Source organism: Podarcis vaucheri (assembly GCF_965113315.1).
Source record: "Podarcis vaucheri genome assembly, chromosome: 7".
Lineage (NCBI taxonomy): Eukaryota > Metazoa > Chordata > Lepidosauria > Squamata > Lacertidae > Podarcis > Podarcis vaucheri.
The window spans coordinates 32,681,226-32,697,567 of NC_138765.1; the positions used below are offsets into that span (position 1 = coordinate 32,681,226).

Genomic DNA, 16,342 nt, shown 5'->3' on the forward strand with positions numbered 1-16,342 from the left:
TTATTTCCCCTCAGGACACATTTTGTCCTATTTCTTTTAGCAACGTTAGCCTAATTTTTAAATTTTGGCTATATTTCTTATGTTTATTATCTGATGTATCTCTGATGTAATGTGTGGTCCCTGCAATATTTCTCCTCACCCCTTTTAGCTTTTTGAGGTGGTAGTATCTATGTCTCTTCTGTCGCTTTCTTTGTTGCTCCGATGGCATTTTTTCTTCTTTGTATTTTACTCCAGATGCTAAAAGAATAATATTCAAGTCTGGTTAAAAATATTTAATGTTGATTCTACTGAGGCAGCACACTTAGTCATATTTAGCATATCTCTAAAACAGTTGCAGTATATTCTGAATTATGGTTGGGCCTTATTATCATCCTTGTGATACACCACAGTACATTTGAGTCAAAAAAGTAACAATAAACTCAAGAAGCTGCTAAAAAACAAAAGAACATCAGAGCAGAATAAGACACAAAGCAGTTTGCTTCAACACTAAGCATTTCAAACTCATCCAGCCTATACCTCACCTAAAATAAGCCCATGCATGTGTGAGTTTCATACTAAGTAGGCATCAATGGCAAAGAGGAGAGTTGACTTCTCTACCAAGGGTAATCTGGCTCCTGGCTTGTCTGCCAAGGGTAACAATGTAGTTTTATGATATACAAAATTATCCCCCAACACTAACAGTGATTTTTTTACACTTGAAGGGTAAACAATTACTGTGAAAAATGATACAAATTATCACTACTGACTGACAGGTCCCAACATCCTTCCTCCGAGATTCATAGAATCTGAGTTTGCACCTTAATTTTTAACAATGTTGTAACACAAAGTAAATTAAGAACAGAGGACCAATACTCCCAACACCAGTATGTACATGAACTCAATATGACATAGTTGTTACTTTTGCTGTTGGATGCTGTATGTTTAAGTAATCTTGAAATGTGGCTTTTTGTATGTTATTATATTTGCTACTGTTGTGCTATGTTATATGAAATTGTTACTATGTCATTGCTTTGCTATGCTATTATAAAATTGTTTTTGTAGTGTTTGATTGAAGTGAATTCCTGTTTTCTCTGTTGTATGCTGCTTTGAGCATGATTTTGTGTGTGGAAAAGCAGCATACAAATAAAATGAATGAATGAATATTGGGATGCAAATAAAATGGTTCCAGCAACATTTGCTTCTTGAAACTATTAATTTAATATACATTAAGATATTTAGAATGTGCAAATGAAGGAAAATTAAACAAAGTATTTTGTTTTAGAATTATTAATTTTTGAATATAATGGGTAGTTCTTAGCAATATGTGTACTTTCATTCACAATATAAACTCTATACTTCACTACTAAGGTTGCATGTGGCAGAATGAAATGCAATTCACAGTGCTACATAAGGCGTGTGCAGAAAGTTTGGTCCAGAAGATCTTAAAAATAATGCTTATTTTAAACCGGTAACCCCATGGCATCTGATTTACTACTACTACTACCACTACTACTACCACTACTACAAAAAGAAGAAGATGGCTTTAAACTTCATTATGTTCAGTCAGCAGGCACAGACAAATCTGGTCTAGTTCTAGGAGTCATCTTCACACCGTAGCAACTAGGGCCAATAATTGACAACCACATGCACCTAAACTTCAGGCAATAGAAAGCAAAATAATTTTACCACTGAGGGGTGGCTCCAGAATCATGTCCAGAATTACCAGTAGGGCATACAAACATCGGAATGATGCACAAGAGTTTATAGTTTCTGCAGCTGCAATCTCCCATCCATGTTTCTCAAGGTATAATGTTGATTTCTGAGTAAAGTTTACATTGACTTGAATCCCCTTTCTTTCCCCCTTCCCTCTCATCTTTTCAGTGTTCTGTCATGTGCAAAGTCAACGGCCATTAACCATCTCTCTTGCTATGTAAACACATCCTGATTTTCTGTTTCAAAGATTTTTTGATTAATATAAACTCAGTTGCACAAAGTGGTGTAGCACAGCCTCCAACAACCTGGTGCCCTACATGTGTTTTAGACTACAACTGTCACCCTATTATTGGGATTATAATTAGTTTTAGAAAGTTTTCAATGCTGTATCTTAAATTACTGTGATCTTAGGATAAAAAGCGAGTAACAAATTGTTACTGTTGTTGTTGTTTGCTGCTGCATGTGTCTTAAAAAGAAATCATAACACTTTTATCCTACCCTTCCTACAAGATGCTCAGGGTGGTATACAAGATTTTCCGCCCATTTTATACTCTCAACCATCCTATGACCGAATGATAGTGACTGGCCCAAGGTCACCCAGCGGGCTTCATAGCTTGGAGAGAAGGGAAGATCTTTATTGCTACAAGGTGAAAAACAGCTTTTGAGACCTATTTATGCAGCATTCCTGTACAGAAGGATTTAATTCCTCTCCCAGCACCATGACTGCAACTGAAATAGGAGCCCCTTACACCTGCTTTTGAGTGTGATAAAAAGTGCAGAGGTCCAATCACAGATTTTCTACATCATGTCTGTTTTAGCCCTATCTTTAGACAATGGAGATGGGAAAAAATCAGAGGGAGGCTGAAGAAAAGGGGGGGAGGAATGTGAGCATGCATGTGTAAGTTTAATTTCAGAAGAAGAACGAGACGCATGAGAGAAGCTAGGATGGGGATGATGTAGAGATGTAGCATTAAGTTACCTGCTATAATTTACACGATGTGTGAAATCCAGGCTCTAGTGTAATACTTGAATCCCCTCCCCACAAAACAACTAGCAATCACCATCACAGGAGAAATACCCTGGCAAACTTAAGATACAAGAGAACAACTGCTGGAAAAATGCAAGCAGACAGTACCCCCAGTATCCTGTAACTGATTTTTAAAATGGCCTTGAAATCTGAAATGATTCTTGGGTATGTGCATCTTTGATCGCTCCAAAAATGCTGAAGCATTATTACAATTGCTAAAGGTAATATTGTTACTACTATAAAGTTAAAGGGTGTTCCGTTAAACTGACCACAGCCCACGAGAACACAAATAATAATAATGTCCTAAAAATACTGTTTATATTAAGCCAGGGCAAAATGGAGTGGGCTGGGTCATCGGTAGCAGTAATACCACTGCTTCAGCTTTCCTTTGTCTTCTGGGCACAATATGCAATGCTAGTCTTTAAAACCTTGGGTTCCACAATGAAAGATGGGATTAGCAATAGAAGACAGCAACAAAATAAAGTCTGTTTCACTCCAAAACAGCCCCTTTTCCATAGCCCACAACAGCCATTCATATCTACCCCTTTATTTAAAAAAATATCGGGTACCATATCCACACAACAAGGGCTCTCAACAATGTACTATTTGCAGTTACCTCACAACGATGGGAATTCGCTCCCCAAATGTTTCTCCAAGCCCAGGCTTGATCATTTTCTATGGCTAGGATAAGACTCTTTGAAAACTGAAGGTTAAGTCAGGTGGCTACCGTTGTCTGGCAGGAAAGAAAAGAAGAAGTTTTGTGTGTGAAACACTGGATTTAATTTACCTCAACCATCAAGTTACTAGCAAACCACTCTTATTTGCTCTTTAATCCCCATCTGCAGTATGTGGGAAATTATAATGGCCTACTTTACAGGGCTTTTCGACTGATTTTATAGAACTCTGGAGGAATGCAAAGAGTTCTCAAATTGGGGAACAGTAAATAATTTTTTGAAACCTAAAAATAATCCTAAGGATAATGGGATCTATACTTGGAAAGAGCAATATATAAATACTAAGAATATGATTAGTAAGCAAACACATTATTAACATATTTCAATACAATATACAATTTTGTTTCATTATATTATTTTCTGCTAGTTTTAAACACTACCTATTTTGAGCCCCAAAATATTTGACAGCATTTCAATTTTACAACTAACTGTAAAACATTTCTACATTATCAAGACATCACATATTCAATTAATTTTTCTATGAATAAGCTATGTGTTTGAGTTCATTATGAAAAACTAACATGGTTCAACTTTATTTTTAATAACATCATCATCCAGTTGCTATCAACTTCCACCACAATTACAAGTTCTTAGATGCTTGAAATAATACTATGCCTTCCTGGATTTCTTTCTGCTCATTGTACTACAAGGTTTATTTACTGGGGGGGGGTGCACAGAGAGAAACTATAGAAATGTAACTTTTTTTAAAAAATTCAACTTTTGTACAGAATGCCTCCAAGCATACCATTCCTGGGAGTGTAAGTAATAGATAAATATTTTTTGTAATAGCACACAAAAGTCAGATATTCTTGAGCCCTGGCCAAATAAGATTAAAGATATAGTCAGAAACACTGATGGGGGGGGGAGGTGTTCAACTAGCAAGTGAATCCCATTGCCCCTCCCAGGTCTGGGAAACATTGTTTAGCATAAAATACAGTGGACATTCCATCTTCAAGCCCTTCCCAGGGTTGTGTTTGCAGAATCATAAAAGCAATTCATTGATTCCTACCTTCGAAGCATCTAGGGAGAGAGGAGTGCAGTGGGTAACAAAGAGCCAGCCTGCTGCATATACCTGCTGCAGGAAAAGAAGCACTTCCAACAGGAAGTGAACCCCTAGAGGTCAGGAGAGCCATAGAGAGCAGCTAAGGAGAGAGCTTGTATGAGTTGTGAACTCAGAAGAGCTTTGCCGGAACTGTAGAGCCCCCTAGCAGTGTCAGCTGTTGCAGCCGCCTGTGTCTAACGTGTGGCACGGAGACTGCAAGGGGAGAATGGATATGTTCATCCTAGCCTTTCTCAATAAAGTTGGACAGTCACATGTTCTTCAGCGTTTATTTTCAAACAACATTCCCTGCATGATGGGAAACATGGCAAATGTAAAACTGCTCAAAACAAGAACCTAACCTGCAGCATTCATTAAAAAGAAATAAAAGCCATTTACCCATGTATTGCTCCCTAGTTTAAAATAAAGAACACTGAAACAGCAAATAAATTATTTTAAGCGTAATGACTGGAAATGGCATTTTGAATGTTTATCTAAATTTTACTGATTTCAAGTATAGGATGATGTGATTAATGACAGTGAGTGATAACCAAGTACAACCAATGAAAGTTATGTAAGCCCATTGATTTTATAGTTGGTCTACTCTGCATATGATTAACACCAGCTATCAAGTTTGGGCAAATATTTTGCAAATATTTTACAAATCAGATGTCATGGGGAAAAGCTACTTTCAGAATTTCTCCCATTAAAAATGTTCTATATGAATACCAAATAAACAGACATTCAAGTGGGACCTGCAAAAAACATTGCAGTGTGGAATGTTTCAGGGTTCCAGCCAGACATATTTTGCTCACTGCATATGCTCAGTTCTCATTAGGCTGTTTTCTCTTTCCCAACACCAGCACCTTTCCCCCTAAAGCTTTTTGGACTTCTGCAGTTTGCCCCTAGGCTTGCTGATACATTATTCATTGGCTGCAGCAGTTTTGGCTATACTGTATAAGAAGCACCACTCAGATAACTAAGTTTGCAATTAGAGGGGGGTCTGAAAGTGGGGGATATTAACACCAGTCCCTTGGCGTGATAGGATCATTTCCTGTTGAGATCTAGGCTTTCAGCACCTTTTCCGCTTTGCAGAGGCAGGGGACCTATTAGGATGATCTGCCACTGGAGGCTAATGGATATAACTGGCTTCCAGAAGCACTGGTCCACCTGTGGAACATATGAATGGCTCAGGGAGCTGACACTATCACCCCTGAGATCCTTCCACCACTTCATAAAGCCCACTTTGCTCCTTGGTAGACCCCCCTCCTTCATGTCCACCCTCCTTGATAGCTCTGGAGCATGGCAACATGAGAACAAGCCTTTTCAGTGGAGGCTCCCTACTTATGGAATGTTCATTCCAGGGGGGCTTGCCTGGTGCCATTACTGTGTAACTTTAGGTGCCAGGTGAATACATTCCTTTTTTGCCAGGCCTTTGGCTCTTACTTATCTGTGACCTCCATAAGTAGGTGGGATATTTTAATCTTTCCTTTTAAAAATAGCATGGACTTTTAGATTTTTTTTATGGCTGTACGCCATATTGTAAGCCACCTTATGCCAATAAATGCCAATAATAAAATACTGTAAGCCACTTTCTGATACCTTGGTAAAAAAGCAATCAATAAATTCAATAAAAATGAGTATAAATGATTCTATTCTATTCTATTGGAGTGCTTTCCTCCCCCCCCCCCAGGTCACTGAGTCATATAAGGTAATGCCCAAGAGTGGATTACAATTAACATTTGGGAAGTAGGAAGACTAGGGGATTTTCTGTGCCAACAAACACTTTTATGTATTTAATACTTCTGTTATTTTATTGATATATTTTTTTCACTTCCTCCAGTCATGCTCATTGCATCCCACAGAATTAGACACAAAAATATTAGCCAAGACCACAGGAGCTGTGGAAGTTGTCTTATAGCACATCAGACAATTGGTTCATGCAATTCAGTCAACACTAGGCATCCCCAACCTGCAGCCCTCCAGAGGTTTTGGCCTACAACTCCCATGATCCCTAGCTAGCATGACCGGTGTTCAGGGAATTGTAGTCCAAAACATCTGGAGGCCCAAAGGTTGGGGATGCCTGGTCAACACTAACCAGTTCTCATGTCACTTTAAACCAGGATTGGGAAACCTCAAGCATTGCCATTTAGCCCACAGTGCCATTTTGCAGATGATGTAAGGTGTGCCGTACGTAAGGGTGGGGCTTTAAAAGAACACCAGGGCACTCCCAACCACTCATCTGCACACCTCGCTGAAGGACTGATGGTGACACATTTTCCATTCTATGGAAACCTCGCCCTCCCAGTACTGCTTCCACAGGGGGTGGGTTGGGGGATAAGAACAAAGGGGGGCAAGTCTCCCTTTGGTCTCCTCACCCCACCTCTCTGCTACTGGCTCATCCAATGATGCTGCTATGGGGAGTGAGAGAAAAAAACCTGCAATTTAATATGCAAGCTTTTCTCCCTCACTTCCCTCAGGAGCACTTGGCAACCCCACAAGCATTTTGACTGCTGGTCAGGACAACCCTCTTGTCAATTACAGTGGTACCCCGCAAGACGAATGCCTCGCAAGACGGAAAACCCGCAAGACGAAAGGGTTTTCTGTTTTGGAGGCGCTTCGCAAGACGAATTTCCCTATGGGCTTGCTTCGCAAGATGAAAGCCCATAGGGAAATCTCCGGGGACCTGTTTTAAAATGCTGGGGGTCGGCAGCGAAGCGTTCACTGCGGACCCCCAGCATTTTAAAATCTCCCGGGGACAGCAGAGAAGTCTCCGCTGCCCCAGGCGATCTTAAAATGCTGGCGGGCGGGAGCGAAGCGTTCGCTCCCGCCCGCCAGCATTTTAAAATCTCCCCGGGACAGCAGAGAAGCAGCCCCCTGCGACCCTCTCCCGGCTGGAGAGGTGACGTGCGCCTATGGAAGGAGCCTCCATAGGCGCGGGTCACCTCTCCAGCTGGGAGAGGGCGCGCGGGGCTAAAGCAGCCCCCTGCAACCCTCCCCCGGCTGGAGAGGTGACGCGCGCCTATGGCAGGAGCCTCCATAGGCGCGCGTCACCTCTCCAGCTGGGAGAGCGCGCGGGGGGCCAAGCAGCCCCCTGCGACCCTCCCCCGGCTGGAGAGGTGACGCGCGCCTATGGCAGGAGCCTCCATAGGCGCGGGTCACCTCTCCAGCTGGGAGAGGGCGCGCGGGGCTAAAGCAGCCCCCTGCGACCCTCCCCCGGCTGGAGAGGTGACGCGCGCCTATGGCAGGAGCCTCCATAGGCGCGCGTCACCTCTCCAGCTGGGAGAGCGCGCGGGGGGCCAAAGCAGCCCCCTGCGACCCTCCCCCGGCTGGAGAGGTGACACACGCCTATGGCAGGAGCCTCCATAGGCGCGCGTCACCTCTCCAGCTGGGAGAGGGCGCGCGGGGCTAAAGCAGCCCCCTGCGACCCTCCCCCGGCTGGAGAGGTGACGCGCGCCTATGGCAGGAGCCTCCATAGGCACGGGTCACCTCTCCAGCTGGGAGTGGGCGCGCGGGGCTAAAGCAGCCCCCCCAGCCTTCAGAAGAGGTTGGGGGACAGACTGTCCCCGGACCTGGTCTGAAGGCAGTTTCCCTAGGAACGCATTAATTGATTTTCAATGCATTCCTATGGGAAACTGTGCTTCGCAAGACGAAAAACTCGCAAGAAGAAAAAACTTGCGGAACGAATTAATTTCGTCTTGCGAGGCACCACTGTATGTCATGCCATAAATACATCATGTGGGCTATCCAACTGAGAAATCTTCACAAATGGAAGAGAAGGGGATTAATTTTTTGCCAATTCACCTTTTCCCATACAGTTCTCTGAAAAAGTGTTCCAAGGGGGTGGGGGAATCTTCAGAACAATGTGGAAGATAGTATAGAGCTGTGTGGGAGGGGAAAAGGCAGAAATGGCAAAAGTTTCCTCTGCTCCTTTTCGGTTAGTGGAAGCCTCAGCTAGGCTAACCATTTGTCCATAAACAGAAGAGCATAGTAGATACCAGATACAACAGTTAAGCTTCTAGTGCCGTCATTTCTTTCTTTCTTTCTTGGTGTTAGGGAAGAAATCAGACATTTACACAGCATGTAAAAGTACACTTTACTACCTTCATTTACCAGACAAATGGGCTAACTTAGATCTCAATCCATTTAGGGAATTGAATACTTTTCTGTTTAAGTTTTCTTGAGACAACCCATACTAATACACACACTGCCCAATAAACAAATATTCTACAGTGATATCTGCACACACATTCTGCGATTAATAAAATTATGCAACTTGTATAAAATGTGTGAACAAAGAAAACTTGCACGTTCCCACAGTGAATAAAATGACAATTATATAATTGTATACTATTTTGCTATCATGGGGAGAAGGATGGAACCTGCAGAGAAATGACAGACTACCCAGTTGTTGTTATTTGCAATTATATCCCACCTTTTTCTCCAAAGAGCTCAAGGTGGTGTACATGGTTCTCCCCCTCATTTAATTCCCACAACTCTGTGAGGTAGGATAGGCTACCTAGTGAACATCACGGCTGAGAGGGGTCTTAGTCAGATGCTCTAACCACTACACCACACTGGTTCCTAGTAGATTATGTAGATTAACAGAGCACTTCTAAGAACAAGTCTACTTCTACGTAAGCTCCATTAAGTTCAATGGGACATACTCACAGCTAAATGGGTATGGTACTGCAGCCTAAATGTTCTGTGTAGCCAGATATTCAAATGACACCTACATTTTCACTTACAGATAGGTAGCCGTGTTGGTCTGCCATAGTCAAAATAAAAAAATTCCTTCCAGTAGCACCTTAAAGACCAACTTAGTTAGTTCTTGGTATGAGCTTTCGTGTGCATGTATCTGAAGAAGTGTGCATGCACACGAAAGCTCATACCAAGAACTAACTTAGTTGGTCTTTAAGGTGCTACTGGAAGGAATTTTTTTATTTTGACTACATTTTCACTGTAAAGAACAATATCCAAGCACTGAGGCACTTCTGAATGATTCCCACATTGGCTCCCAGTACGTTTCCGAGCACAATTCAAAGTGTTGGTGCTGACCTTTAAAGCCCTAAACAGCCTCGGTCCAGTATACCTGAAGGAGCATCTCCACCCCCATCGTTCTACCCGGACACTGAGGTCCAGCACAGAGGGCCTTCTGGCGGTTCCCTCACTGCGAGAAGCCAAGTTACAGGGAACCAGGCAGAGGGCCTTCTCGGTAGTGGCGCGCTCCCTGTGGAACGCCCTCCCACCAGATGTCAAAGAGAACAACAACTATCAGACTTTTAGAAGACATCTGAAGGCAGCCCTGTTTAGGGAAGCTTTTAATGTTTGATGTATCACAGTATTTTAATATTCTTTTGGAAGCCGCCCAGAGTGGCTGGGGAAGCCCAGCCATATGGGCGGGGTATAAATAATAAATAATTATTATTATTATTATTATTATTCCCAGTTCCCATTGGATCTTTTGCCTTTCACTTCACAGATATATTGTGAGCTCTCACATTTGCACTTTGAAAACATTAACTTTCTCCACTCATCTGGGTGATAAGACGTCAGCATTTATTATGTTTTCAAACTTTTTAAATTTCTTGGCCCACTCCAGTTCTAGATTTTAAGCAGCTAAAATTATTATTTTGAGCATACAAGTTGACCAGCCTCTTGACCACTCTAGCTCAGTTGATATAGCCCTGGTTCTCCAGCTAAGAATGGAAGGCTACAACTAATCTGATGTGGTCCTTGGTCTTGAAAAAGTTATGTACCCTTGCAACAGCATTTCCCAGATATAAAACTACCAGCATCAGAAGTGGATTCCCTGGCTACAATAAGCTTGCAGAAATAAAAGATTATGAAACAGGAGTTACCACCGTAACAATCATGGTCATAATTATTCAATTCTATGGTGATTTTAGCATGTAACAGTCTTTATAATCCTCATTATCTCATTCTTCACAGAGCAATTAACTGTCAGATGAATAATTAAAATGATAAGTCTACAGATGAAGGACAACAGCTTTCTAGAACAGATTTGGAAAACATCTTTCAAACTGGGCACCAAAACCTATTCAAGGAACTAGAATTTAATTTTTCAACATAAATTAAGGACAGAAAACAAGATGACACAATTCTCATGCTTTGACAAACCTACATGGCTATGGAGCTGATTCTCCCCCCCCCCCCAAAAAAAAAAAGATTCACCAAATAGGCCATTTATGACAGGCTCCATAAGGAGTGCTGCTGCTGCTGGACAGAGAGGGCTCAGTTTTTGTTTTGTTTTTTAAATTGCTTTTATTTTTTATCTATGTCATTTTAAATTGTGATTAAAATTAATGCTGTATTCTTAGTTTTAGATTTTATGATTTATGTGGAAATTGTTTTCCATTTGGTTGTGTACTTTTTGATGTGTTTTACTTATTATTTATGATAAGGTGCTACTGGAAGGAATTTTTTTATTTTTATTATTTTTGAATTTGTTATGTTGGTAATTAAATCTTGTCATGTTGTAAGCCGCCTTAAGCAATATTTTAACTGTGGAAAGGTGGCATACAAATAAAATAATGAATGAATTTATGAGCACTACTTCACTGGGTTAGTTCAGAAATGAGACACACCAAGAACATGCTTCATTCACTTAGTGCCAAGATCAGCCAAACCATGATCTGGCACTAAGTGAATGAAGTTTGTGATGTTTCTACTCTAAGTCATCCAGAGAATGTATTTGAAGAGTGGTGTATAAATTTAATTAAAACTGCTACATAAACATGCTTCAAACTGATATACTGCTACATCCCCTCCCCTCCTCCAACATGGATACAGTTTGTTATTTCATTTGAACTGGGACAAAATGTACTTAGTTTAAACTTTTAAGTTTATGGTTTGTCCAAACAATCCAACTTCAGATATTTCCACCCACTTACTGCATTACAATGCTCAACTTTTACTAGCTACTAGGATAAACTTTTCAGATATTTATATTGCTTATAAAACAAATATATTTTAAAAGTTTTGTTTACTAAATGAAATCAAGCAAACATGTTACAGGGAACCCAAAACTTAAGCAGGGTGGGGGTTATGTTCCGCAGATTGTGCCTAAAGCCAAAACCATGTATAGTCAAAGCCCATTGGGTTAAATGGTGGGTGGATCTGACAATACAGTGGTGCCTCGCAAGACGAAATTAATTCGTTCCGCAAGTTTTTTCTTCTTGCGAGTTTTTCGTCTTGCGAAGCACGGTTTCCCATAGGAATGCATTGAAAATCAATCAATGCGTTCCTATGGAGACCGTCTGGGGACAGAGGGGAAGCGCCGCGGGCCTTCCCCTCTGTCCCCAGACCTGTTTTAAAGCAAGGGAAGGGGCAGCGGGGAGAATCGCTTCTCCCCGTTGCCGCCCCTTGGTTCAAAAGGGGTCCGGGGACAGAGAGGAAGGCGCGCGCGCACCTTCCCCTCTGTCCCCGGAGATTGCGGGGCTGGCAACGGGGAGAAGCAATCTTCTCCCCGCTGCCCCTTGCTTCAAAAGAGGTCCGGGGTGCGGGGGCAAGCTTTGTTTTGCGAAGCAAGCCCATAGGGAAATTCGTCTTGCGAAGCAACTCGAAAACGAAAAAACCTTTCGTCTTGCGAGTTTTTCGTCTCGCGAGGCGTTCGTCTTGCGGGGCACCACTATATGATTTTTCCTGGTACCCCATCCTCTTTCTAATCTTGTTACTTTTTTGCCACACACACAAAGCTGAATGCCCACAAGTTAAATGCGTATAGGACAATGGAAAAAATCTCATTCAAATTTTCACAGAAAACCCCCATTAATCATGGGGAAATGGGCTGAAGGCTAGAACCTAAATCCCTATACAGTGACTGCATCTTACGTGATGGATAGGTTCTGGATAGAGCGAACATACACAAAAGTGCATATAGTCAAGAGCCTTGGACTCCTCAGAATCACCACATTCCATCCCAGGTGGGGCCCTGGAAAATCACCTCCCTCTTTTCCTAGCTCTAAATGCTCACTGCAGGGTTGGTTCTGACATCACTTTCCTCACTGCTAGTGGGTCAGCTGGCGGCACAGCCTTTTAACTAGAGAGCAACCGCAACAATGCCACCACTTCTCCACTCCGCTCAGTGATGTTCCTTGCAGAAAAATGGCTAGACACTGTTTTAAAAGAGGAACTTTTTTCCTTGGTTCCCTACTTGAGGGGTCATTCCCCCATAAACCCAGAGGTTGAAGCCAAGAATATGAAGCTGAATCTGCGTAAGTAAAATGTGTGTAAGATGTAGAGGAATTTCAGTTCTCACCAAGTCTACTATGAAACTTCATTTATTGTAGAAAAATAAACCTGCACAATTAATATCCATTTGAACTTACAACCCATATCCTAAACATAATGCATAAAAGTTGCGGTTATACTGTAATTTACATCCAAAGGTGGTTAGAATTACAGCCAAGAACACCCCAATCTAATCCTGACCTCTTTATACACAGGGGCACAAGCAAAATTTGTAATAATTAAAAGAAATTTTCCATTTTAAAAAGTTGCTTCTATCCAGCCATGCTATCATCCCAATAATCAATCAAGTACTGTAAGTTTTTCCCGCCTTGGGAGCTGACAAAATATTAAACTGCATCTGGAAAATATTTATTATGTGCTGCATTAATTAAAAGATACGCCATTCAACAGTTAGTGGTACAAAACATCTAAGTGTGTTTTTAAATTTAAGTAACCTTTTGGTGCTGTGTAGATAGGCAAGACTTCTGCATAGTACTCAACCTCCTAGAATAGAAGTTAGCCTAACTAGACTGCAATACAACAGTTACCTGGGGATAAATATAATTCAGTCGGACTAAGTTCCAATCAAAAATGCACAAGATGTGACTGTAAATATATTGGCTTGGATACTAAGGTTGCAGTTCTATACTCATTTATCTGGAAGTGACATTGAACTCAACTTCTGATTAGGCACCATAGAATTTTACCACAATTTGTTTTTCTGATTTTAATAGGGAATCAAATTTCCACTGATTTCTCCTTCAGTTTGCAGCCCCCTGCATCATTTCCATGTGTCCCCAACAGTCAGGAACAGACTTGGGGGGGTCAGGAAAGCCCCATTCATAGAACTCTATTCCATTTGTTAGAGAAGTTAGGATCTAATCCATTATGGTCCCATCAGAAGTTGCATGGAAAAAAACAACTCACACACATAACCAGCATCCTCTCCTTCATCCAAGATGCACATCAGCAGGCATGCCATCTGTTCTATATAGCAAATGCCACCCATTCCATGTCATGACATCATAAAACATGAGTGAGGCTGCAGCAAAATTCTGGTTAAAAAAACATGCAGCTTGACCAGCAAGAGGGAAAATTTAAAACAGGTTGCTCATCTAGAAGATATAGAGTTGCTTGCACATTAGCCCATTTCTCTGCAATTACTATGCTTCATTTGCTGCAGAGAATCCAGTGATCATTGCCAAACCATATCATTCTGGTGTTTTCTGACAGGGTTTGGGGATATCCAATCTTTCTGTATGAGTTTTCCTACGTATTCCGGGCCCAGTGCTACAGATCCTCTACTACACAGTTCCTTCCTCCTTAGCTGAACTTTGGGATTAAAAAAAATAAAGTACAAGAGCAATAAAGTACAACACTTTCATTATTTTGATACGAGCACAAATATTTGAATAAAAAACAAATGAATGAGCCAACAACAGGCCTGCTCAAGCCGCAAGCAGGAAACAGCTAACTGGATAGCAAACTGAGGAGAAAGGCTAATCAAAAGGCCAGTTCATAATGCCCATGACCAGAATGCAGCCCCTCCAAAATCCCAACTGAAGAGTCAGGATGAGGAGAAGCAAGACTTTTGATGAATGAGACTTACTTATGAATAAATGAGTTAGAATCCTGTCTGTGGGGATGCGTACTGGAGAACTGTGGAAATAATCTTTTTCTATACTCATTGGTGATACCAATCTTCCAAAGCAACTTTGTAGGAAGCAAGTAGTTTTGGATTAAGAAGATTCACAACTATGAATAACTTTACTACTAACAATGATACTGACGCCCTTGACCAATACTGAATTTTCCTTTTCTTCTAAACTAATTTTAAGATAATTTGCCAGTGTTGTGTATCAGACTTGTGTTTAGCCCTTCCAGATGCATATTTTAACATTTTATTTCAGTTTCTCTATAAAACTTAAAGATGCATGCAATTTCTAAAATACCAACTACAGCTGCAACCATCGCTTTGAATCAAAATTGGAAAACATTTGAATTCCAAGTAGCCTCCATATAATACTTTATGATCAGCCCTTAGAAAGCATTTAAATATGTAGCCTCCAGCATCAGATTATTAAGCATGTGAATGAATGGCCTAGGGTTTTTTGGTCTCTGTGTTTAACACCAGTTCTTACTTAGAATGTAATAAATATAGCAGCATCCCAGACCCAGTTGATAAGCTTTCATATCAAACTGAATGCAAACCACCAAATACATGATAAACCTTCTGTTTTTCTAGCTAAAAGCCTGGGAAAACCATGGTTGTCAAGCATTCAGAAAGTCTCAGTGTAAGTTGGTTGGCTGTGTTCAGGTCACACATTACACAGGCTTGCTCTCAAGGCGATTTCATTTATGGGTCACAAAGGAGAAGTGAAAACAACACTAGTGATCAAGCTTGATCTTAATGACACTGATAAAGCTTCTAAAGGTTACTGGAACTAATACAATGTTACATCTGAAGCATCTTTCCACACAAGAAAAGTTGCTTTATCCAGTTTACAAGACTTTATCCTTTATGAAACCCTAGCATTAACCACTAGTACAAAATCCCCACCATCAGGATTACTTTAATTTGCCATTTATAATCCACACCTTGACTAACAACCCCCGAAGCCACCATCTTGGTGCCTAAATTTCATCTTTTTCACCCTTATACTCTTGATCCTCCAGTTCCCTAACCCACCTATTACACTTTATTCATGCTATCCCTCACCCTCCCAACAGACATATACCATTACCAGCCTTGACACCCATTAATACTGTATTCCAAAGATTCAAGAAGTACCCATCCACCCCCTTTCCACAGTATTGTATTCACCCCAGGTGCCTCACACCCTAATCTTTCAACTCACAATCTCCAGCTCACTGTAGTCATCAATGGACCAGTTAGCTCCCCAACATTTCTTAGCCCTCCCCTCCAAAAAAAGATGTCCCATCATTCCAACAGCCACTTCTAACTCATAGCCACCACCCCCGGTACAAACAACTTGATTCCCTCCCACCCACTATTTCTAAGACCAGGCACCCCCACCCCCAACATCCTTGGCAACCGTTATCTTTCCGGCTCCCCAACAGGTGCCCTTATCTGACTCCTCCTGGGTCCCGCCCACTGCAGCCTAAGCCCCGCCCATTCACTCACTGGCGCGCGGTCCTGGCCCCTCCCCTTTGGCCGCCGCCATATTGAGGGGGGGCGCTGCCTCAGAGGAGGGGAGGGGAAGTTGTTGTTTTTTCCTCACCCCTTGGCTGAGGTGGTTGGGGGCAGGCGCTGTAACCTCAGGGGGCGCTCCAAGGGATGGATATCCAGCAGCCGTGAGGAGGCGAGCAAAGGCGGAGCGTAAGAAGCGCCTCCCTCAGGAACTCACGGAAGGGGGGGTCCTTCTCCGTCAAAATAATAATAGTAATAACAATAATAAAAAAACACACAACAATTGTGGTGACGGCCGCACTCAACCCTCCAGGCCCCGCGAGCCCCTTAAAGCTGCAAAGACCTGCCCAAGCAGCGAGGGGTGGGGAGAATTTCACTGCGCATGCGTCCAGCGCACGCGCACGCCTGCCGGCCTGAAGCCCTGCCTTCTTTTTCCCCTTCTCCTC

General features: G+C 42.0%; 1 protein-coding gene across 1 annotated transcript in view; it reads right to left on the reverse strand.

Annotated features, from left to right (window-relative positions):
* ZMYM4 (zinc finger MYM-type containing 4) overlaps nucleotides 1-15,945 on the reverse strand; it is a 49,277-nt gene extending 33,332 nt beyond the window's left edge. Inside the window, 2 exon segments of the mRNA XM_082229153.1 lie at nucleotide 15,891; nucleotides 15,893-15,945. Coding sequence (XP_082085279.1) covers nucleotide 15,891; nucleotides 15,893-15,930 — 39 coding nt within the window. The 5' untranslated portion in view covers nucleotides 15,931-15,945.
* Nucleotides 15,946-16,342: the final 397 nt, after the last annotated feature.